General features: G+C 44.3%; 1 protein-coding gene across 2 annotated transcripts; it reads right to left on the reverse strand.

Moving 5' to 3' along the window:
* Positions 1-291: 291 nt before the first annotated feature.
* Positions 292-23578, reverse strand: SPP2 (secreted phosphoprotein 2). Of its 2 annotated transcripts, none has more exons than XM_033112888.1 (8): positions 23380-23577; positions 23156-23280; positions 15864-15986; positions 14671-14778; positions 9878-9917; positions 9086-9136; positions 6786-6881; positions 292-402 (listed from the first exon to the last, which is right to left on the reverse strand). In XM_033112888.1, exons 1-7 carry the CDS (start codon positions 23444-23446, stop codon positions 6796-6798), a joined length of 600 nt encoding a protein of 199 aa, XP_032968779.1. In that variant the 5' UTR covers positions 23447-23577; the 3' UTR covers positions 292-402; positions 6786-6795. The 2 variants fall into 2 exon arrangements, with proteins under 2 accessions (XP_032968779.1, XP_032968780.1); XM_033112889.1 differs by lacking the exon at positions 292-402 and adding an exon at positions 413-584 and having other exon boundaries at positions 23380-23578.
* Positions 23579-24377: the final 799 nt, after the last annotated feature.

The following is a 24377-nucleotide window of genomic DNA, read 5'->3' on the forward strand; positions in this document are numbered from 1 at the left end:
TCACCAGATGATTTCTTTAGAAAAATGACAATTAGTCATTTTGTAATGACTAATTGGAAAGACACTCTTTGATATGGAGCTGCCTGGGACTGATTGCCTTTTGAAGAATAAGGAATTTATGACTATTGTATATTGATCTAAAACACACATTTGACATAATTCTGCTAAACATGGCCACTTTATGAATCTCAACTCCTAAAAGTCTTAGTTAATAATAATCTCATGACATTAGCCTTCTTATCTAAAAATTTGACAGTTACTTCTACTTTTTGTAAAGAAAACTCAGGCAAGGAAAGAGGAAAAGTAAGACATTTATTAAGGACTAGAACTGATGAAAACATATTACACAATTCATAAAGTATCTTTCTTCATTGGAACTTCTATTCCTTCCAATGCCTTTTGCTGTTAAAAGAGAGAAGGAAGAGGGGATTAGACGCTGTTGTGTGCATTTCACATTCTTACCATGGAGGCACAGGATGCAGGTTTCTGGGGCTATTCAATAAGGAATCCAAGATGGCACCAGAGACTAGAGCAACTAGGCAAAGCATCCAGCTCCTTGAACAAAGAAAATGTGTGGGAGACACCTACAGAGAGAAAAGGAGGTGCTCTGAGTCCAGAGAACAGAAAACAAACCCTCAGATAGGAAGCTCAAATCTCAAAGAGGAAAGAGCCAGAGGGGCTCTAAGGAAAGGCTGTAGCCACGTGGTGGGACTCAGGCTGGTCTAAGGAATTGCTGGTGGTGGGAGGGTAGGAGGGTAGGGACCAGTCAAGCCAGCAAAGAAGTTGGCTGCCTCAGCTGTGGTCATCTGAGGGTGTGCAACTGGAGATAGGAATTGTCATTCATTCATTCATGCATTTATTTGTTCAATAAATGTGTGCATTGAGTATCTATTGGGGGTTACAAAGATCAATAAGGTATAGCCACAATCTCCTGAAGGAAGGAAATAAGGAAGGAAGGAAGGAAGGAAGGAAGAAAGGAAGGAAGGAAGGAAGGAAGGAAGCTTGGAGAAGACATGTCACCTAGACTCCAAGGATAACCTGGGGGCCGGGTTCTGTAGTCCAGCAGCGGGGGCCTGGGAGTGGAGGGCAGACCCAGACTGGGCACAGGAGGAATCGCCAGCCACGTGAGTCTTCCATGTGAAGCAGAGGCAGAGAGAAGCAGGGGACGCCGACAGGGACCACACCACTGGAGGGAGGGCCCGATTCCTCATGTCCCACGTCACCGGGGTGTTTAGACTCCACCTTCCAGTGAGTGGGTGGAGTTTTGAACTGTCAAGACTGGTTTTAACATAATTCTGGTGACAGTGCGGAGGAGACTTTGAGGGGACCAAGATGAGACCAGCAGGAAGATGCTGACCACACCAGGCTAGAGATGATGAGGCCAAACATGGAGAGGAGGGGACAGAGCTGGGAGACGTTTGAGAGGAAGGACTAGCAGAACTAGGTGCGTGGATGAGGGTGAGGAGGAGGTCTGAGAGGAATCCATTTGGGGTCTGAGTAACCCGGAGGATGAGTTGGAACCAGGAGGAAGGGTAGGTCCGGAAGGGAAGAGTTTCGTTTTGAGCAGGTTGTGGAATAACCAATGGAGGTGTCTAGCGAGCTGCCGTTGATCAAGCCGGGAGTTCAGGCTCGAGGGGCACTGCGGCAACGGAGGTTGGAAGAATCCCCAGACAGGTGGGCATGGGGTGGGGGGAAGTGGGGAACAGCACTATTGGGGAGCAGGAGGAAGAGGAGAGATCTATGAAGAACAGAGAGAAGTGTTGGCTGGGAACAGAGGCAGGAGAGGCAGTCCCAGAGGCCGGAGGATTTCGGGAAAGAAGGGAGCTCTCAACAGCACGAAATGTGGCCCCAGGGTTCAGTGGGAAAGGCGTGGACGGGGCCCGGAGGCGGCAAACGGTGGGTGGACAGCAGGCAGAATCAGTGCCCCGAGGGGGACTGGAGGCAGCAAGCGCAGATGGCTTTTCTTTCAAGTCCAGATGAGAAGGAGACGGGAGAGATTAAAGAGAAGCTGGGGATAAACCTCATTATTCTCAGAGACTCGCCTACTCTCTATTACTTCTTTGTAACCCTCAAATCAACCCTTTTGGTGGTTTTGCATTTGTTCCAGAACATGCTCAGAGCAGCGAAAACTTCCAGTCTTCCAACATGCACATCCGCAGCCGACGTGAGATGAAATGACGACGCTCTGCCTCATTTCAGCTCATACTATAAACAAGTGTCCTTGCAGCCAACTTAGTGCCACGTGTTGTGCACTTTTGTCCTCTTTGTTGGTGGTTTTCCTGTTTAAAATGGCCCCAAGCGTAATGCTGAAGGGCTGTCTAGCGTTTCTAAGCATAAAAAGACTGTGATGTGTCTCATGGAGAAAACACGTGTGTTAGCTGAGCTTCACTCCGGCGTGAGTTACAGCACTGTGTGGTGAGGCCGACACTAACAAATCAAATATATATATATATATGTATGTGTGTATATGTGTGTGTGTGTGTGTGTGTGTGTGTGTGTATGAAATAAGGCACTATATATATATTCATATATATATTCATATATATGTATTCATATATATATGAAATAAGGTGCCTTAAACAAAAACACATAAATCGTGACCAGAGGCTGGCAGGAACCTCGCCTTGCATTACCCGCAGTGGTTCAGGCTTCGCAAATTCAGTGCCTGCAGCGACTTTACAGAACACGTCTACCGCGGATGACAGTGGACTGTCCTTGGTGACGTAACTGGAAGGCGTGTGCAGTGAGCGAGCCTCAGAGCAGAGTGTAGATAAACAGCGCCTCACACAGCTGGTGTCTGTCTGGAGAGGGGTGGGTCTTTCCTGTCTTATGTGGGGGTCTCGCTTCCCCAGTAGGTGGGTGGTCATGGGAGATCATCTCAAGAAGTTGTCACTGATGGGTCTCATATAGAAATCACTCAGAAGCTTAGTAGGAGGCCCAGGTTTTAGGGTTACCCCTCCCACATAGCTGATGATAGGTAGGTATGTTGTTAACACTTCCGGTCAATGAAAGTCTTCGTCTCCTAGTTGGTCGCTACATGTACAGCTTCACCCATCAAATAACACATGCGTCTTAAACAAGGGATCCTTGGGGTCTTGCCCTCTCGTGCTATTTTCCAGACATGGAGAGACTGTCATGAGGGAGAGCATTAACAGGAAGGAAAAGAGAGGCTTTGGAGACAGACAGACGTCGTGAGATACATCACAGCACAGCCAGCACAGCCTCAGAGATCAGGGGCCTCTCCTCCCTCAGCTTCCTCACCTACAAAACGGAGATAACGATGACAACACGTCACCGGACCGTTGCGAGCAATGTATGTGCAGGGCCCTAACGCAGACCCAGGCCCCTTGCGAGCTCTGATCTTGGTCGCTGCAGATGCAGGCATGAGGCGGACATTGGGTGCACGTGTGTTGAACAAAGTGATAGAGTCGTGACACTGATCCTTTTCACCATGCAGTGGCTGATAAAAGACCTCACTAAGAACTGCCTCCTTCACCGCTCTTGGGCATAGAGTTGAAGAATTCCTGCTAATCGACAATCAATGTGCAAAGGAAAATGGTGGTCTTCTGGCCCCTACGTAATGAAAATATCTCAGCTAGTCCAGCCATAAAGACCAAGAAAATGTGAGACCCTCAACTACAGTCCTTTCAACAGGAGAGTGGGGACCTGATTTGCCATAGTTCCTATTTTAGAATAGCGAATAAGAGAACATTTCAGAGATCTTTGTTCAAATGATTCCTTTCACTAGCCACTCCGATATATGAAATGATTTTCCAGCACCCTAAAGGAATCCTAGAATAGTGTTTATTAAGTTACAAAAACACTGACTCAGCTGCTATTTTGTTCCAGAAACTGAGCCAGGCTCTGAGGCTTCCGTGGTACAGGAGACAAAGTCTCCGCCTGCAGAAAGCTCACCACGGGGAACAGGGCGACATGTCACTCACAGTTTGAAGACTCATCCTGATTTCCTTCCTTCCTTCTTTCCTTCCTTCCTTCCTTCCTTCCTTCCTTCCTTCCTTCCTTCCTTCTTTCTTTCCTTCCTTCCTCCCTTCCAACATGATTGAACCCTTATTATATTATTGTTTTTAGCATTAGGAAACAAAAGATATTATTATTAATACTTTAAGACAGACATCATTAATCATATTCTTCTTGTTATTAAACTAATTAATAAGGATAACAGGCTAAGGCGCTTCCAAGGAGTTCATAGTCTAGTAGAGACAAAAACAAGTGAAAAATAATCACAGTAATAAACCTTTGAAGGACCTGAGCCTGAGAGGTTACGGGACCAGATCACTGTCCCAACTCGTACCAGGAAGTGGCAGAGCGGCTTGGAGCCAGGCCTGCTGATCCCAGACCCTGCAGACCAGCCTCCTCACTGCGTCTGCTTGCAGGTCTTCCCAGTCTCACTTTATGATCCTAGGGAACTTGGGGTGCAGTGTGGACACCTGCCCTGCTGAAGGTCACAGGAGGGCAGGAACACAACCGGGACAGAAGTCAAAGCCAATCTCCTGGCAGCCTCTGGCCTTTCGTCAGTGCTACCCTTAAAGAGACATTTTGAAGCGATCAATTAGTTTAATAGAAATCAGGTCATGAATTTATATTGTGACACCTTTATATATGCATGTCCAATGTGAGCATAGTATTAATAAATAAAATACAACCCATCCATTGGGCATTCTCGTTTTTTACCCCTGAGGATGCTCTGTGAAGCAAAAAGCAATGATTTAAGTTAATAAAAAAGGAGTATGATAAGTCTGTTTCTTCATAATGAGCAGTTTCTTGATCTCAGTGTAAAGCTGGTTTTTATTTTTAGGGTGCACAGAGATTAAAAAGAAAACCTGCCATTTGCATCTTTCATCCGATGCGATCTCACTGGTAAATTTTCCTTCTATTTTAGTAAAAAGTCAGTTGACTTCTTTCAAATTCCAGTGGTTAAATATTAATTACACTATGCTTAGCTGTGTGGTTTTTTTTGGGTTTTTGCTTTTTGTTTTGATAAAAGCATCTCAAAAATCCAAAACGATGGATTCCATCATCCACTGAAAAAAATGTTTCCTGAATGCTTGCTGTGCACCAGGCACTCTGCAGGGGGCTGTGTGACAACAGCAACAGAAGCTCCCTGGGCCCTATGTCCGGGAGCCTGGTGGGGTCCAAGGGGACAGAGAGGACACAAGCAACTGCAGTGTCCTGTGCTGAGGACTTTAGGAAGGGCCACAAAGAGACGTGTCTCTGACTTGGGAGGGGCCAGAGCAGACATCCCAAGGGAAGGGACACTGAGCTGAGACCTGAGTGGTGAGGAGGAATTAGCAGGTGGCTGTTGCAGGTAGAGTCCACAGCAGGAGAAACTGCAAGTATTTCAGTACTGCAGGAGCGTAGGGGCCACGTGGCCTTGGGAGGGATGAGGCTGGAGACGTGGGCAGGGGCCAGGTCACCAAGGCCTTATGGGCTACGTTAGGGCGCTCGGACTTTATCCTGCAGACACACAGTGCTGTGTACACTGTAATACCCATGAAGGCTCAAGCTTTAGTATTAACTTCCGTGTATAAAAATGAGCGTGCCCTGAACCGATACAGCTAAAGGTCCCTCCATGATGTCCCTTCACTACTTGGGAACCCTCAAGAATACGTAGCTACATTGGCTCCAAGCCCCACTAACTGGGAACTTCTATACCCATGCGACTCAGCGGTGCTCAGTGTGCGTTTGGAAAACCTGGGCTGAGGCTCCAGCTGCCATGCACTGGGGACAATGAGGCTGTCCCTCTCGGCTCAGGGTCTGCTTTGCACACCTCTACTTTATCCCCTAAGTGAAGCGAGCATGAGGGGGTTGGGGTGGAGAAGGACCAGAGTCTCCTCTGTGTTTCCAGAGAAACCTGAGGACAGTGCAAGGTGGACAGTGTGGGACCAGCACCTGAGGCAAGAACGCAAGCGACCGTTCCACGGTGATGGTAATGAAACGATGAGCCAATGGCAGAGAAAACGTGGGGGCAAAATCAGTAAGACTGGACCCCTGTCGATGTTCAAAAAGACAGAGGGTAAGGAAGAGTCAATGAAGAAAGACAGCTGGAGAGGAGACTGGTTGAGTTTCATCGGTTCCCGGGGTATCCATAGCAACTGCACCTAGTGGGCAGTTGATCTGAGGGCATGAATCCCAGATGGGGCGTGGCAAGAGATGCGTATTTGGAAATAATCGCACGTCAGTGATAAAGTCAGGTAAGCGGAAGAGATGGCAGAGTAAACTACAGAAGAAGGGGAGAACTGGGTGAGGGAGATGATACAGACGGTCACCAGGATTTAAGTTATTGATCCAGAAAAGAAGGCAAGTCAGATTTCATAGATCTGAAGGATTAAAATCCAGTTTGCAAAAAGCAGAAAAGTGAACAGGGGAGGGGGGTGAGAAGGTTGAGCGGGAGCATGGGCCACAACTGCGTCAAGAAGCTGAGCAGAGAAAGGGGGCGGGGGAGGCAGCTACTGGGATCGGAGACTGCACCAAAGGAAGAGGCTCTCCTCTTTGTTATTGGTTGTTTGTTGGTTCTTAAAGTGGAGAAATTTGATCACCCCAGTGGCAACAAATACAAAAGCCATGGGAGAAAGATTGAGGATGCAAGAATGAAGGGACAATTGAGGAACAGTATGTGGCAGGAGAGAAGAGAAGGTGGAAAGACAGGATGGCAGCTGGAGGGCCTCGTGTGGACGTTTGAAGGTGAAGGAGCAGCGGTTTGAAGGCTTTCACTGCAAGTAGCTCCTGTTTCTAAACACACACGTTTTTTACCTGTGTCCCCTTACCTGAAGGCTGTTACTCAAGGGCAGTAGTTATCCTCGCTCTGTGCCATGGCATTTGGTACCTTCTCCTTCCAGGAGCAAAGACCCTTGTCATGGTCTCTAAAGATAGCAAAGGAATGTGGAGGCTCTGTCATTCACATCAAGATCCGAGACGACGTGGACTACATGACTATTAATTAATGAGGACGATTGTGATTCACGTCACCAGAACCCACACCGCCACGGGAACCCTCGTGAACATAACTTCATCCTCCTTGTCAAACATCCCACACGCTCTCCTGCGTGGAGTTATAGCCGAACCCACTCTGTTACCACAGGTGACCTATCTCAGCCACTATTGTGAGCCCTCAAGGGCTGCGACTGTCACATTTATCTCTCAGTCCTCTGTGGGTCTGCCCTGGGCTGTCACCCAGATTTGTTGAATTGAATTAAATTGTCAGGTTCAAAGCAGTCTTGGAGATAGCTGCACCTCCGTGCCAGTGATGCTCTCAAGGCTCAGAATGGTTTTAGAATCTGGCTCTGGATTTGCCTTCTGAGGATTAGTTACCTGAATCCTGAATAAAAAGGATTAGTCACCTGAATTTATACAGCATTTTTCCAATGTGATAGCCAGCCTCCAAGATGAGCTCCTACCCTAGTATTCACACTCTTAGGTATTCCCCTCTCACATTGAACCAGGCTTGGTCTGTGTGGTCAATAAAATATGCAGAAGTGATGGTATATCACTTCCAAACTTAGGTAATAAAAGAGCACGCCTTCCATCTTGGGTGCTCTGGTTTCTCTCTCTCTCTCTCTCTCTCTCTCTCTCTCTCTCTCTCTCTCTCTCTCTCTCTCTCTCTCTCTCATCGTTTTCTCTGGGAGAAGCCAGCTGTCATGTTTTGAGGACATTCTGACAGCCCTGTGGAGAGGCCCGTATAGTGAGAGAGACTGAAGCACTCTGTCCAGCAGCCCATGAAGAACTGGGTCTGCCAACAACCATGTGAGTGGCTTGGAAGTGAATCCCTCGGCCCCAGGCAAGCCTTCAGATGACATTACAGCCCCAGACAACATCTTGTCTGCAACCTTGTTAGAGACTCTGAGCCAGCTACACTGCTTCTGAGTTCCTGACGCTCAGAAACTGCGAGATAATAATCATTTGTGGCTGTAAGCTGCTAAGTTTGGTATAATTTGGCACAGCAATGGGTAACTAATGCCCCTAAGTTGGTTATTAATCTTGCTATTTTCAAAATCAAATCCAATGGCAAATAATTTCCCCCCACTACAGAGATTCAAACGAATGGGCCATAGATTCTGGAGGCAATTCCAAAAGAATGTTCAAAAAAATGTTTTCAGCAGTGGTCACACTGTTGGAATAACTGTGTATTCTTCCGCAGTGACAATTTGGAGGAGGTCTAAAACTTAAGCTTTTTTTTAATCAAGCCTCAGATTGTACACCCAGCACTTCAAATAAATTGGAGTACGCCTAAGGAGGCTCAGACATTGAACGCAATGAGATATTAACCCGTGTCATTCATTTTAATGGAGAACTCTGAACATAGGGTGAATTTCACAATTCTTCTGGAAAGCACCATGGAAAAAGCAGAGCTTTTAGAGTCTGACAGATCTGGATCCAAGCCCCATCTCTGCCACTCACCAGCTGGATCAAAGTCCTGTGTTGGCCGTAGCCTTGGACGAGTTACAGAAACTCACTGAGCCACAGTTTGCTCCTCCACACAATGGGGAGAGTCAGTGTGGGCGCACAGGACGGCCGTGATGGCGGAAGGAGAACATTGCGTCAGGCAATTAGTACAAAGCAAGTATTTGGCACACACAACTCACGCCATGAGTTACTACTCATTGGTAAATTTTTTTACCACTTCTGCTGAGCAGATAACACACCTGGTTTATAGAACTACCAAGAAGACTGAATGAGAAAAGTGATCTGCAAAAGGGAGAAGCCAAGTAACTGTTACTTTCACCTGCTTACCCACCAAGTGCAGTTGAAGGTGGAGGGCAAAGAGGAGATCCAAAGGGTGGCCATTCAGATAACACCCCAAAGTGGGCCAGGAGAAGAGGGCAATGCCGATTTCCTGAGCCAGGTTCGATATTTCGACTTCTGGCAACTTCTAAGTGAGTTGTAATGCCTCAAGGTTACCTTTTCAGTGATTTGCAAAGCAGGTGTATGCAGTATGTACTATCTTCATTTTTCACTTAAAATATTTTGTATTTCAGGGGTTTATCTCCTATGAAATGGCTTCAACAGAGTCTGGCTTGATGAGAATAGGGTCTGTTGGTGTCCTAAGGAAGAAAATAGGACCACTTACCAAGTGGCGGTTCATGAAATTGTTCACGTCTGGGTTTGTCAGGAATGAGACCTGTGACATAATAACAGTCATAAGGCGACGCACCTCTGTCCACTTCCGGAATGTTCTGTGATTTTATTATTAATGCCCCATATACGCCTCTTAAGCAAGGAAGCAGTGGGAGATCACCAGAGTTTGGCCACTGTCAGCACCAACGGGGAAAAGCCTCGGGAACGGAAAAATGGCTCCGAAGCCACAGAACACGAACCACTCCCACTTCAAATGAGAAGTAACACAAGAAGGAAGGAAAGGAGAGCCCTCCCTCCCCCAACTAAGACTCGTAAAGGGATGGCCAGCTCTAGTCACACGGCTGGAGGATTGCCAAATTCAGGCCCAGCCAATCAGATGATGTTTAGTTCTGATCCTCCCAATACATTATTGCACACCTGGGCCTTACAACTTAGGCCATGCATCCGAGAGGGAGCAAACAAGTCCAAGTTTAGAAACTCTCTTAAGGTGAAAACCAATATCTACCCTGCCTAGTTGACAGAGATGTTGGGCCATCCAATGAAATCATATATGAAAAACTCTGTGTAAATATAAAGGGATACCTAAATGAAAAATTGTATCCCTATTGCCTGGTGTTAAGAAAGGAACAAGAATAAAAGAAAATGTTTTTTTCCTGTAATTACTGTAATTGTTCAAAGATTATGTATAGATATCTCTAGTTTTAAATAACTCACTAACAGAAAGCTTCAATAGGAAGTTGTTTCAAGAAAACAAAAACATTAAGAAGGACAGATCTCAACTTACCAAGTCGGTAATTGTTTCTCCATGTATCCCCAAAAATCATCTACATAAATTTAGGCAACAGTAAGTATCAGCACATGAAAAAGAGAAAAAGGAAAGACACTGTAAAATGCAAATATTGTCTGGTGGACCCTGAGGTATCATATAATTCGTTTTTATCGAAATAAGGCAGTATATTATATTAAATAACTTTTCATGGTATCGAGCATGTATGTCTAACAAAGCATGTGGGGAAGAGCAACTTATATGAAGCTTAAATTGACTAACGCGCTTTCCACTAGATTCAGAATCACTCCCAAATGCTGTGAACCAAAAAGATGGAAGCGTGTTATGTGGACTCGCAAATAGACTGTGTTTAGGTCAAATTTGGAGTTTTCTCTTTGTGAAGTTCCCATATGTGTTCAGTTAGGTGAGAAATTACATAAAAAATACATGTCTACACAAAAACTTACAACACATGCATGCTCCTAGCATCATTATTTACAATACGCCTAAAGGGGAAATAACCCAAGTGTCGATCAACTAATAAGTGGGTAAATCAAATGCGGTATATCCATGCAACGGATTATTATTCAACAATATGAAAGAATGAAGTACTGACACGTGCTACAACAGGTACAGCCCTCCAACGGATGATGCTGAATAAAGGAAGCCAGCCACTAAAGAACACGTAATATATGATTCCCTTTGTCAAGAATAGGCAAATCTATAGACACAAAAGCAGATTAGTGATCCCCAGGAGCTGAGAAGAATGGGGAGCAGAGAATGACAGCTGATGGGCATGACGTTTCTTTTGGAGGTGATGAAAATATTCTGGATTTAGAGAGTGGTGATGGTTGTACAACCTTATGACTGTACTAAGACCACTGAACTATACACATTAAAAGGGTAAATTATATGTGATATGAATTATATCTCAATAAAAGCATTATTTTTCTCTTTTAAATAGGGACACATGACTAAGCCAGGCCAATGAAAGTAATGCCAAGACCTATCTGCAGCTGGGACTAGAGAGAAATGCTCTCTTTTCGTCCTAAGTTTAGAGAACATGAATCTGGAGTAGCTTGTAGCTTTACTTCCTGCTATAAGAAGAAAGATCATCTGCAATAAACAGGGGTGTGTGGAGCTGGGAGTGTTGGGGGGAGGGGTGGGGGAGGAGAAGGAAGAGGGCAAAGGAGAGGGAGAAGGGCAAAATGAATGTAATACAGAGGGTGTTGAAGGTCCCTAAATCGAGTTGTCCATGAGGCCAACTCCCCCTTTTCTTTCTAGGAGTGTGATCCAAGGAATTATCCCATTTTGGCTTAGGCTCCCTCTAGTTGAATTTCTGTCTCTTGAAATGGAAGACAGGAAGTAAAAGAAATACCTGTCACCTCTCCTCCCCTGAGCTCAGAATTTCTGTTCAGTTATTCTTCCTCACTTTCTCCCTTATGGATTGCTTTGGGTCTCCTGGCTGAAAACCTAGCTAAACCTCATCCCATCCACTCTAAACCAGAAGGATTTGTCTAAAGTCAAGTTTAGTCACTGACCTTTAAGTGTTAGCATTGCATTCTTGGTGGCTACTGTGGTATTACGTGGTGGCTTATGCATCACATAGGAACTGTTTATCCTCTACAGATTCCTCCTTCAAAATGAAGAAGAAATACAAACTACCCATAATTCAAATATCTATTCAGTTAAAGAGAGAGACTACCAGCAAATTTAGAAATTTGTTTTCTCAAATTTCTTTACAGCTTTTATACTTTTTAAAATTATGCGGTGGAAAATCTAAATTTCTTATACTCAAGAGAGTGTCTCTCATTATATCCTTACCAGAGATTTTCCATTTAATGTAAGTCCTTATTCATCATAATTTGAATTTTCAGTCTCATTCTCCATCTTTCATCTTTCTTTACATTATATTCTTACATCTTTCTTTACATTATTTTTTTTTCCTGGAAATTCTTCTATATTCTACATGCTTTTCAAGTGATCTTTAGTTTTTCATTACTCTGGGATTGTTTCTTTTCCTCTTTCCACCTTCTATTTTCTACTTCCAACAATTTGTTCTAGGTCTAAATTCATCCTCATCTATTATTGTCTTTCACGTTTGTAGCATCACCATTTATTTCACTGAAAATGGTTAACAGCTGTTTCCTAATTTTTTTTCTGTTTCGTGTAAGTAGTCTATTTCAGAGTTTCCAGGAATTACTTGAAGTGTCCATCTGTTTTCTTCTCTCTCTTTTGAATTGCAGAATTCTTTAATTTAAGGAATTCTTTTTAAAAAAAATTTGCTCATAATGCTCTACAATCTCCTAATCATTGAGAAAAAGCAACTGGGTGAGTTTATGTTAAAATCTGACTTGTTTCAGGGGCTAACTTAACTTAATGTCAGAATCTTCTTTAAAAATTTGGCCTTGGAAGAACCGTGTGTGGTCTCCACTCTGCAATTAGAAAGTTGCAACAGATTTGTGGGTTGCCCAAACAGAGTTAACGTCCCAAAACAGACATGAAAGAGGAATTTAGTGAAACATTTATTAAATTAATTTCAATTGTGTTAAAGGTCATAGAATGAACTAGAGTCCATTTCTCTCAACATTCACTCCTAACTCCCAGCCCCATTCTCTCTCACATGTCCCGCCAACCTCCTAGCTCCCCATCTGCTCCTAGCTAGCGCCCGTCTACTCTTTTCCATTCTGTCAAGGCCCTACTGATAGGCCTTCAATCGCCACGTTACCATTAGGATCAACCAGCGATCATTGACATGACCAATGAGGCTCTCGTGACCTGGCTGCCGCCCTCTCCAGCCCACCCCTACCCCTCTTTCTCCCTGTATCATGTTTATCCCAGTCATAATGGATTTCTGTCCCTTTCAAGCCACCCGCTTCTCTCCCACTTCAGGGAACTCCCTCATGACGTCTCCTGTGCTTGGAGTTTCTTTTCCTCCACCCGTTCTACCCCTGTCCCCTCTGTCATGACATCCTCCCATCCTCCACTTCTCCGGTTGAATGTCAGTTTCCCTGGGAAGCTCTCTCTGTCCCACCTCCCAATATTCTGTCTTCTCTTACATGCTCCCACATGCTCGCCTGGTAACCCCTGCTGAAGGGACGGCACTCAGACTCATCTATAAACTCCACAGGACCAGAACTATGCATGTCTTCACTACCTCTAGTTTTTCCCATATAAACCACAAAATCAATAGCAACAAAATGCTTGGTCCTGGACATTTCTGGGCTGGCTGGGCAGTGAGCATGTGAGTGTGTTAGCTATGAAACATATCTGAATTTCTAGATACTTTAATGGAGTCTAGAAAAGGAGCCCCCTTGGTATTTGCCCTAGCACCAAGAAAATGGGATCCTGGGGAAATCACCCCCAGAAACCACCTGGGGTTGGATCCTCAAAAGTTGCCAGTGTGAACAAGATCAAGCAATAACGTTATGCTTAACTAAACACAAACTTTGCGTGGAGAAGGTCCTAATAACCTGTGCAAATTTCTCCTTGCACCAGTAACACCACCATCCCCTATACTAAGAGTGTCCGAGTCATTACTTTCATTTCTTCCTAATTCTAAAATGGGCTCCCATAACACTAGACTTTACGGGGTGACCACTTCATAAGGTATGTAAATGTCTAGTCACCGTGTTGTACACCTGAAACTAACATAACATTGCATGTCAACTGTAGTTGAAAAATACGTTTAAAATAAATAAATAAATAAATAAATAAATAAATAAATAAACAAACAAATAAATAAATAAAAACGTGAGCTTCCACACAAAACACTTAAAGTGTGGGTATGTTAATAATATGGGAATATTAACTTTTGTGTATAATTTTTGAAGCCGAAATTGTATATTCTTTTAATGCAATTTTCCACACAGACTTAAATCTTGAAAAACAGTAAAAAGAGTAGAGAAAGATATCATTGGACAAATATAGCTGTATAATGGGAGAAACGTTCAAATACCTGTTAAGAACATTATCCCATTATGAATAAACAAATACTGCAACAGTTAGGTTTTCATTCTTAAAGTCAAGAGGCTTCCTCCTTCTGTCATATTCCTGACCATTTCTTCCTCAACAAGTACTTCCTGGGCACCTGGCCTGAATCAAACATCATCCTAGACTGACAAAAGGAGACATTCCTGCCCTCATGAGCCATGTGTTCTGCTTTGGAAAGCAGTCCACAAACAGACAGACAAATGCAATGTAATTTCCAGTCAGAAATGTATACATCATTAATTGTACAGTAGCGTGGCAACTCAATTTCAATGTAACTGAGGGAAAAAGGACGTGTCATGGGGCATCTGTTAGGTACCAGACACGAGGCCACATCCTTCATGTGCACCGACTCTCTTGGTTCTCTCAACAACCTGTCAGGTAGTCTTCATTCCTGGCGTGTAACAGATGAAGAAACTACAGATGGTAACGGTGACGTATTCTGTGCTAGATGGTGGAGGTGGTCAATAGTTTTGAACACGGGTCCAACAAAAATGTCCCTCTCTGTTCCCCTAAACCTCAGTGTCAGTGAGCTGCTTACTGAGATCTAAAACTTTAAAAATGTGCTAATTGTTACTTTAAGCTGTTTCCCAAATCAGGGCAGGGGAGGGGGTCGAGAAAAAGAGAGAGAAGAAACAGGCTAGAGGAAGTAAGGGATACGGAACATGAGATTGTAGGTATAAAAGGGAAGATCCAAAATGGGGAAGCAGAGCTATGCTTCCTCACACCTGGGTGATATTCCAGCTACTCTGTCACACCAGTGTGCTTGTCACAGACCCTAAAATGTGCTCTCCCGGAGAACACGAAGGCTCTGGTCATACCTCTTCGCTGCTGCTAGACTCGGAGCTGACGGACCAGCGGCAGTGAACCCATGCGTCCTGCACCTCCTCGGCAGACACCCAGACGGTGCTTCTGCAAACGGCTGCTGGCTGGAAAACGCAAAACAATGGGTTTGTATCTCCCGCAGCTCATAGACGTGTTAGGACCTGTCCAACAAATCAAGCAATATGGTAGGGCTTGACTAAATGATGCAAACAGAAAGGCAAGATTCATAGAGAGAGGCATTTCATTTTTCCAAAATGAAAATTTCTCAAGATCTAAGCAGAAATAAATGAAATATTTAAATATCTCCTGGGCATTCGATCCATGACAAGTCCCCAGGAAAAAGCACGTATTTCCTTTCCTGAATCTTTTCCCATTCGAACAAAAGGAAACAGGAAATACCTAAAGGACTCTGCTTTCCTCTCCTTTGGCCTCAGATTTCATTAGAAACAGAGGCTGTCACCCTCAAGTTTGGGTCCTCTGTAAAACAGAGTCACGGCGAAAAGGCTCATGAAACAAATAACAAAACAAAGACTTTTTTTTCAGAACTTACATCATTGTGAAGCAACCCTGACACAATCAAATTGATAGCGTAACAAACCCTCGAGAACTTGTACATCTGAACCTGAACAACTTGGAAAGTGAACACTGGGGGGAGGGTGTTGCCCAGGGGACTAGACCAGCGTTGGAGTGTGTTCTGGTCACTGGGGATACAATACTAAACACGCCGTGGTCCTGACCCTGACAGAGCCCGAGCTAGTGAGGGACGCAGATACTATACAACAGCCAACCACAAAACAACGCGACTCTCACAGTTGGTGTTTTACATTGATTTCAAGTAGAATTCAGACCGTCTCTGGGATTTTCCTTTGGTGTTGGCCTCTTTGTATTCACTTTGCCTGGAACCATCATTATTCCCATTTTGAAGAGCAGGAACTGGGGTAACAGGGGTTAAATAATTTGCCAGGGTCATTCAGGACCTTGGACTCCAGAGCTCAAATCCGCAACCACTGGGCCACACTGCCCCCGCCCAGGGAACACAGCATGGACACAGTTAGTGCCTCCCAGGGTGGTCGGAGGCCAGATAGCGGCCAAGCTCTCAGTGTGACTTTGAAACAGCTTCAGGTCATGGGAGAAGAGAGGCACTTCCTCACGTTAGTTCTGGGATGGTGGCCTTTCCCACCACACTTACCACATAGTAGCCCCTTTGGAAGTCACAGGTAGCAGGATCTTCCCCAGAATCCCTCCTGCATGTCGTCTCCCGAATGCTGAATTGTATGTCCATGCTCAAGTTTTCCTCTTCCAGGATATTGACCTTGACAAATACAAAGCATCAGTTTGCCATTGATGTGTTTCTGAAGCTCACAATGCTAGAAATGTTTCTCCCTACACAACGACAAAACGTTCAGAATCATCCACTGTTAAAGCCATCAATCGTCTCAGCCATCACCTAGTACCATGTCCTCATTCTGAAGACCAGAGCAAACGTTACTAAAGGCATGCACTACTTTAGGGAGAAAATGGAACCGGAACTTCACTGTCCTACCTCCAAGGGAAGTGTTGCGTCTAGTGGCTTACATTTACAATGGGGCCTCATTATTCACAGGTTCCATACTTGCTAATTTGCCTACTCACTGAAATTTATTTGTAACCCCAAATTTCACTAGTCGGGGTCCTTTTGCAGTCACTCATGGCTGTGCACAGGTGGCAAAAACCTTGCATCACCTGATGCAAAGGTTCCCAACTGAGATCAAACCAGGTGACACTCAGCCTTCTTGTTTCAGCTCCCATCCTGGGGTCCAGTGTCCTTTTCATGGTCTCTCTTGTGCAACATTTTTCGCTTTTTGTGCTGTGGTTTTTTTGTTTAACGTGGACCCCGAGTGTCGTGCTAACAGGCTGTCTAGTGTCCCCGAGTGCAGGTTGGCTGTGATACGCCTCGTGGAGTTAATACGTGTGTTAGATGAGCCTTGCTCAGGCGTGAGTTACAGCACCGCCGGCTGTGAGTGCAACGTTAAGGAATCAACGTATTGTTAAATAAGGTGTCTTTCAACAGAAACACACATAAACAAGGTCGTGTATTGATCAGTTGACAAAAATATTGTGACCAGGGACTTATAGGAACCTCACTCTGTATTTCCCCCAGGAGCAGTTGTTCAATATTCACGAATTCAGTGTTTGCAGTGACTTTATAGAACACGACTACCGCAAATAGAGAATCAACTCTATGTACTTTGAAGTATCATTTTCCTAAAAGAATGTTCCAGAATTCTTAACTCCTGACATAGTAAGAAATTCAATGACAAGTACATTTCTGCTGTACAGTGTTACCCAGCTTCTCTTCCTGCTTGATCAGTTCTGATTCATGAATGAGTTGACTCTATTTTCTAGTCCTTTCCACCAAGAGTGGGATGTTAGGGAAACTTCCAAAATTCCTGATGAATCTGTGAAGTTCTGATGACATGGAAGTCACGTGATTCACTGAGTGCCTACTGTGTCTTCAGCACCAAAGGCAGAGTAGGGAAGACTCCATGCAGCTTAGAGTCCAGTGGGGACGCCACACAGCTAACACAGGAAGGAAAACTAAACAACATTATTCCAAATGGCTACGGTGCTATGAAGAAAAGCAATATGATAATGGGTATGGCAGGGAGGGAGTGGCTACGTTAGACAAAGGGCCAGAGAAATCCTCCTGAGGAAGGGCTATTTCAGCCGAGACGTAAAGGATAGGAAAGAGCTCATCATGAGAGGAGAAGCAGAGACCATGTCCTGGGTCAGAGCAACTCTGGCTGCAGTGGCTGGAGCAAGAGGAGAACCCTACGCGGTGTTGGAGAGATGGGGTGTGTCAGATGACTTATGGTCTTGTAGCCCACGGGGAGGTGTGCAGAGCTCATTCTCACTGCAATGAGAAGTTAGCAGAGGGTTTAAGAGATAAGATCTGAATCACCATGGCTGCTGCAAGCACACACAGGGGCAGGAACAAGATGGCAGCAGGGAGACCAGGTAGGAGCTCACCATGGTCCAGAACCCAACAACAGCCTCAGGCTACAAAAATCTCTTCCCTCTAGTTCCTCAGCCCACCTGGTGGCAAATTTGAGTCAGCAACACATTCAACCTCGTACCCAGTGAAGAGAGAGGTGGTGACAACACTGTCTGGGAAAGCACAGACCACTTATAGGTGCGAATAATGGGCACAGGTAAAAAGAATGTTATTTTGGAAGGGGCCAACTCCAAGTTCAAAACGGGGGTCTTCGTGTCTCCTTCTAACTCAAGACGAGGAGAGAGGACACAGGACAAGTAGAGTTTTCTAACAAGTAGAACTAAAAACAATCTCGCCATTATTTACTACTGCATTTATTTATGATTTTAGAATATTGACAATTAAATCTGAATCTCATTTAAAAATAAAAACTTCTTCCATCAGTAAGAGTGCATTGTTCAGCTCTCCACCCTCCATCATGCTTCAGAAATTTCCCTTAAAGTAGTTTGATGAAAGCAAATGAGCAACACAAAAGCTTACTTTAAAAAAATGAAACTGGGCTTTGGAGTACAGATAATTTTATCGAAATGTGAGATGATTTTGCAACTTTGTTTGCATCTTTAAGCACTTTCAAACACTCTTTCTAGAATAGAGAGAAAAGCCTAAGAGTTTTGCTTTTTCGTTTGGACTCACATCCAGCCAGTAAATCTCCGCTCTGTGTTGTTTGAAAAAAGTAGGACAACCTAAATGCTCAACGAAAAGGAATCAACTGGAGGAAATTCAAAACCCAGTCTTGCTGTTGAAACAAGTTGCAGTACTTTACAGTATGGTCCTGTTTTCCTTAAAATACATCTTGTATACCCGTATATGAAGAGAAAAAGAGCCCGAAAAATATTCTCCCATAAGATGTTCCTAGTGAGTATCTCCGAGGAATGGATGACGGATATCACTTTTGGTTTTCACTTTCTTGTTGTACTTTCTGTCTTTTTATAATGAGCATATTTCGGTTTTATATTTCAAGAAGAAATAAAAATATACATCAATAAAAGATCCATAACAATTCTTTTGGGGGATGGTAATTTTATGTGCCTGTCAACTTGGCTGGGCCACAGTGCCCAGACGTTTAGTCAAACATTATTCTGGATGTTTCTGTGAAGGTGTATTTTTGGATGAGATTAATATTTAAATTGGTGAATTTTGAGTAAAGCAGGTAACCCTCCAAAATTTGGGTGGGCCTCATCTAATCAGTTGAAAGCTTCAATAGAACAAAAGGTAACCTCCCTCAAACAAGAGGAAATTCTGCCAGGAGATGAGCTTTGGGACTTAGAGTGCAATTCTTCCCTGGGCCTCCAGGCTTTTGGCCTGCCAAATCTCTCTCTCTCTCTCTGTTGTTTGAAAAATGTACATATATATATTATATATTATATATTATATCTATATATATATACGTTTTAAAGTATATATATTTATATATGTATGTACTTTTATATATATGTACTTTTATATATTTATATATATGTACTTTTATATATATATTTATATATATATGTATTATTATATATATATTTATATATATACTTTAAAACGTATATATATATATATGTTTGTGTGTATATATATATACACACACACACATATCTGGGGTACCCAAAAAATGTATACAAGTGGACACTTTGGTCAACGTTGCTCAAGCAGTAGTTCACCATAATCAGAAGTGTCTGGACGCTGATGGTAACCACTTTGAGCCTCTATTGTAACTGCAGAAGTCAAACGTGACTTGTATTCACCTTTTGTTATTGGTATATATTGAGTATTATAATAGTTTTTTCCTTCCTTAAAATGTGTGTACATTTTACATATATAATATATATACATATATTTATTTACATATATAATATATATATATATATATATATATATATTCATAGACTATGCATTCTATTGGTTCTGTTTCTCTGGTGAAGCCTAAGACAATGACCATTTAGGTTTTGCAAACACATCCCTTATTGTTGGGTAAAAAGTAAAGATCAGATTAGCTACAGCCAGCTAAGAATAATTTAGAAAGCCAAAGAGCAAGAACTGCAAAGCACCTGAAAGGTAAAGATGGACAGGAGTGGGCACAGACACAGAGAACCCCAAAGCCTCTGTGGCTCTGTCTGCAATGTCCCGGAGTCCATCCACACCCCCTCTCTGCTCCCCCTGAAGCTCAGCTGCCGTTCATCACCCCCTGCCCCCTGCACTCCCTGTCTGGGCTTCCTCTGTCACACCCACTCCAGACAGCAGCTAGAGGGATCTACAAACACAAAGATCTTCAAGCGCTTTCCCTGTTTAAAGCTCCCCCACCCCACAGGGCTACCCACTGTCCCAACACAGACCCACTCTCTAACCTCACCCCCCCGCCCCCACTAGGCTCTCAGGGTCCTTCAATGTCCTCCCACGGGCCTTCCCATGGCTGGCAATTCTTGTCACTGCGTCAAATGGACTTCTGCCTCATCTGCCAGCTGCCCCAGCCCCAGCCCAGACCCATTCATCCATCAAGTTGCTTTGTTTTCTCCACAGGACCCTCTAGTCTCTGAAACCAACTTCTTTTATTTATGTGATTGCCTACCCCCTTCACCCTGCCTCCCCTTCTCCCCTCGCCTCCTCTCCCTTCTCTCTTCCTCTCTCTCCCCGGTAGGATCTGAGCTCTATGAAAGCACAGCCTGGCCCATCCTCTTCTCTTCCTGTCCCCAGCACAAGTCCTGTGTCCGTTCCTTTCTCCACTTCTGTCCTCTGAGAAAACAGAGTGAACCTAATGTCAACACTGGAGCGAGGAAACCCTCGTCATTGCCTCATTCCTTCTCATCCTTTTTTACACTTGGAGCTTAAGAGGTAAGTAAATTAAAGTCAACTGCAGGAGTATTTGATCCAGGTCCACTGGTAAAACCCCGTGGTTCTTAACCCTGACCGTACAGTGCAATGCCCAGCAGAACATTTAAGAATGTGAGCCCCACCCCAGAGACTGAGATTTAATGAGTCGCCGTCCCGCCTCACATCAGGAAGATTTCAAGCTCCCAGATGATTCCCGCATGCAGTGGGGTCGAGAGACACTGGGTTTATTAAGCAAATTCAGGAATAAAGTAGCAGGGCTTGACCCCTCACCTAAGTCCACCGAACTCTACCCCGAAACTCCTACACATATATAAACATGACTAAACTACCTGTTTCCTTTGGACATAGTCCTGGAAGTGAAGCTATGAGATCAAAAGTTATAAATATTTGTTATTTTTAATGTTCAACGTGCTTATATATGTGCTCAACATATATTTCCAAATTGTTTTCCAAATATAATTTTACCAAATGCCTCCTGCAGTGTTTGTGATTTCTTTTTCACCTCGTTATTTTTCCATTTCACCATGCTCTTTTAATTCTGATTTGTTTGGCTATCAGAGAGGTTGACTATTTCTCCAAATGTTCCACGATCGTTTGTGTTTCTTCTTTTGAGAACTGTTTGTGCCCTCCTTGCCAGTGAGCTCTTCTTCATCTCTCTCCTGAGGACTTTGTTGCCTCTGAGTTACCTCTCACGTCTCCTAAGATGGAGCGAATATACCAATATTTGGGGCCATCTTTAGTGTGTTTATAAAAGGTGTGACTACTATGCACAGTAAAGCAAAATGTGAACCACTCCTGAGAGGAAAGAAACATCACCAGGAGGGATCAAAGGAGGAGAGTTTGTCCTTCTGATGGGAGAAGAAAGGAAGTTTCCATGGAAGGGACATGGTGGAGGTAACCCGTAATCAGAAAAGGCTGGGGAGAGGCAAGAAAAGTCAGGTTGCAGAGAGAAGAGCAGCATTTATTAGGTGGAGAGGCATCTCTTACCTATGAACCTGTGAAAGATCACACACGTATACACAGGTGTGTCTATTTGCAGGCTCGTGTGTGTGTGTGTGTGTGTGTGTGTGTGTGTGTGTGTGTGCGCGCGCTCAGGTCTATGAAACCAAGATGGCACACGTGCTGGAACGTGCACTGGGTAGCTGTGCCTCACCCGGGCTCATCTCCCTGAGCCAAATTCCCATGGTGTCAGTAACTGGCTCTCTCAGGACCTGTCCTCACATTCTTATTCATTTAATTAACTTACTCACTTTCTCCTGCAGTGAACACTAGCTAAATGACCAGTAAATTTAAATTTTGCACACTTTGCAAGAGGACATTGATTTCCCCACACTGCAAATGGATTTCATGAAATGCAAAAGACGGAAGCCCATACAGTGGTGTGCAAGGAACAGGGTTCTTTATTCTGGCCCAGTCCTCTTCCAGAAAGAAACCACCCTTCAGCTTAGCAGCTGACTACACACATCTTGCTTGCCTCTCACCACAATGCCCAGGCCAAGTGACCCCACTCTGGCCACAACAGCCTGGTGCTGGACTGGGGACCTAACTAAAGCATAGCCCATTGCCTTCACAACCTACAGCCCAATTAGAAAAGACACCTGGGACAATTCAGTTAATTTCCTAGGACTCTAGAAATTGGACACTGAGTCATTTTCTGAAGAAAAGGGCCAAGATGAATGTGTTATATTTGCAGACGGGGGGCTAAGAAACCACGAGCCCTAAGCTCTTCAGTTAGAGAGGGAACGAGCTAAGTGCTAGCTAAGAGGGTACGCAGCCGGGATGGGAGACGTGAGCGGAGAGAGAGAGAGAGAGCAGTGGTGGCCATCTGGCCTCTGGGAGGGACTTCTGGCCATGCTGCCACTCAGGTCCCACGTGGCCTGGCTGCACAAAATTCTCGTTTGTAGCACCAGTAACTTTACAAAACATCCCATCTCCCATCTTAACCTAACCTCGCTGGGGGGGCGGGGGGGGAGGGGCGGGTATTTCTGCCCCACATTGCACAGGAATCCCAATAGGCAGTGAAAACACCTGGGGATCAGGATGGGGACGTGACTTGCTGTCTACATTTCTCATTTCCTTTGAAAGATGTTTCAGCATCTCTTTCTTTGTCTATCACAGATTTAGTGGTTGGAAGCGCAAGAAAATTCATCTTTCCCTATTTCCCAAAGTTAACAGGAAACAGGCTATTACTAAACCGACCAAGGAAGGTGGGTTTCTTTAGCTCAAAAGCCAGGATTTATTTCCTATAAATATTAGAAGCAGAATTGCTGAACTTGAAAAAGCCTCATTTCTAATAAACGAGTAGTTCTTAATAAGCCCTCTCAAGAGGAACCCCTGGGACTTCGGCTACAGAAGCAGGACGCGTGGAGGGTAACATCTGGAAACAGGAAATGGGGCCAGAGGGAGGGATACAGCAGAAGAATCAGGCCTCCAAACGAGCTCTGAGAGCCTCATGACGAGAATTGTAATTAAATCCTTTGTCTGCCCAAAAGCCGTAGGAAAGAGACGACTAGCTAGTGTCGTTTTCCACTGGAAAAATAAAAAAGTGCACCCAATCAACTGACGCCTTCTTTTCCCCTTGGAAAAGAACAGGAAGCAGTTTAAAGAGGAGTGGAGAAGAGGGTATGTGTACTTACCCTTTTGATGGAGCTTCTGAACGCCCGGAATAGATACGGGCTCAAGGACTGAGCGTTCACTTTTGCCACAGAGGCACTGAGAGCTTCCTTCAGGGAGGACTGGTTATAACTATACACTGGGAAACCTGGACATGCAAGCACACAGGGACACAGTGACAACAGGCACACGAGCCAGGGCAGCTCCACAGGTTTAGTGCAGGGGGCCCTGTCGTTGAGTTCCTTACCTGTACACGTCCAGTGGTTCAACCCAAGGGCACACATTAGCAATATCTTCAGCACCATCTTCTCCATCTTGCGGAGAAGACGTTTAATTCAGAGCCTGGGAGGTAGTCTGTATGCGTGTGGGGGTGACAAGTCCTCCTGAGAGCAGCTCTTTATCCAAGGTGACCTGGTTTGCTCTCTCTGGCTGGAGCAGCCCTTAGTAACCAGAAACAATTGATCCTGGGTGAATATTTACTGCTGCCTTTCCCTATGGAAAGGTGCCAGTTTGAGGCCACTTTTGAAGTTTCGACCTCAGCATGGGACTTTAGCCCACGGCCAAGACATCCAGAGGCTCGGGGACGGCTGGGCGCAGTGTGTTTTTCTCGATTTTAATTTCATCCACATGTACAGTTTATATCTCTTTAATTTCATTTTAGAGGGAGGGAACGTTTCTTATTTTCAACAAAACAGTTCATTTTAAATTGTTGTCTGTTTAGTTCCCTCTCATGTTCCTAAAGAACTTGCAATTGACTGTTTATGAAAAGTGTGTGGTTATTTCCATATCTTTCTGGAAATTATAACTGTAAAGGGGATATTTTAATCTACAGGACTTAAACACGCCAAACAAGGACGTGTGTAATAAAAGGCTGTGACACCTTCCCGTCCCCAACCTTCTCTGCAGAGGGCATTTTTTCAGTTCCCCCGGATAATAAGGTGATGATTCTCATGCATGACAAATCCCAAGGTTGTCATTAAAAAGCAGGGACACTTCAGAGTAAATACAGTTGGTGTTCCGTGCAGGTCATTATGTTCTCATTCTTGGAGTTCACGCATAAGAAAATGTATTGGGCTGTGGTGTGGAAACACCTGGACTTCCTTGGCTCCACACTTGTCAGGAATGTACCCTTGGTCATGGTACCCAACACCCATGAACCTCAACATTCTCCTCTGTAAAATGGGAATAAATGGTTAGATGTAAGGTGTATTATTAGTCAGGGTTTTCCAGAGAGACAGAACCAAC

Source organism: Rhinolophus ferrumequinum, chromosome 8, assembly GCF_004115265.2.
Source record: "Rhinolophus ferrumequinum isolate MPI-CBG mRhiFer1 chromosome 8, mRhiFer1_v1.p, whole genome shotgun sequence".
In the NCBI taxonomy this organism is placed as follows: Eukaryota; Metazoa; Chordata; class Mammalia; order Chiroptera; family Rhinolophidae; genus Rhinolophus; species Rhinolophus ferrumequinum.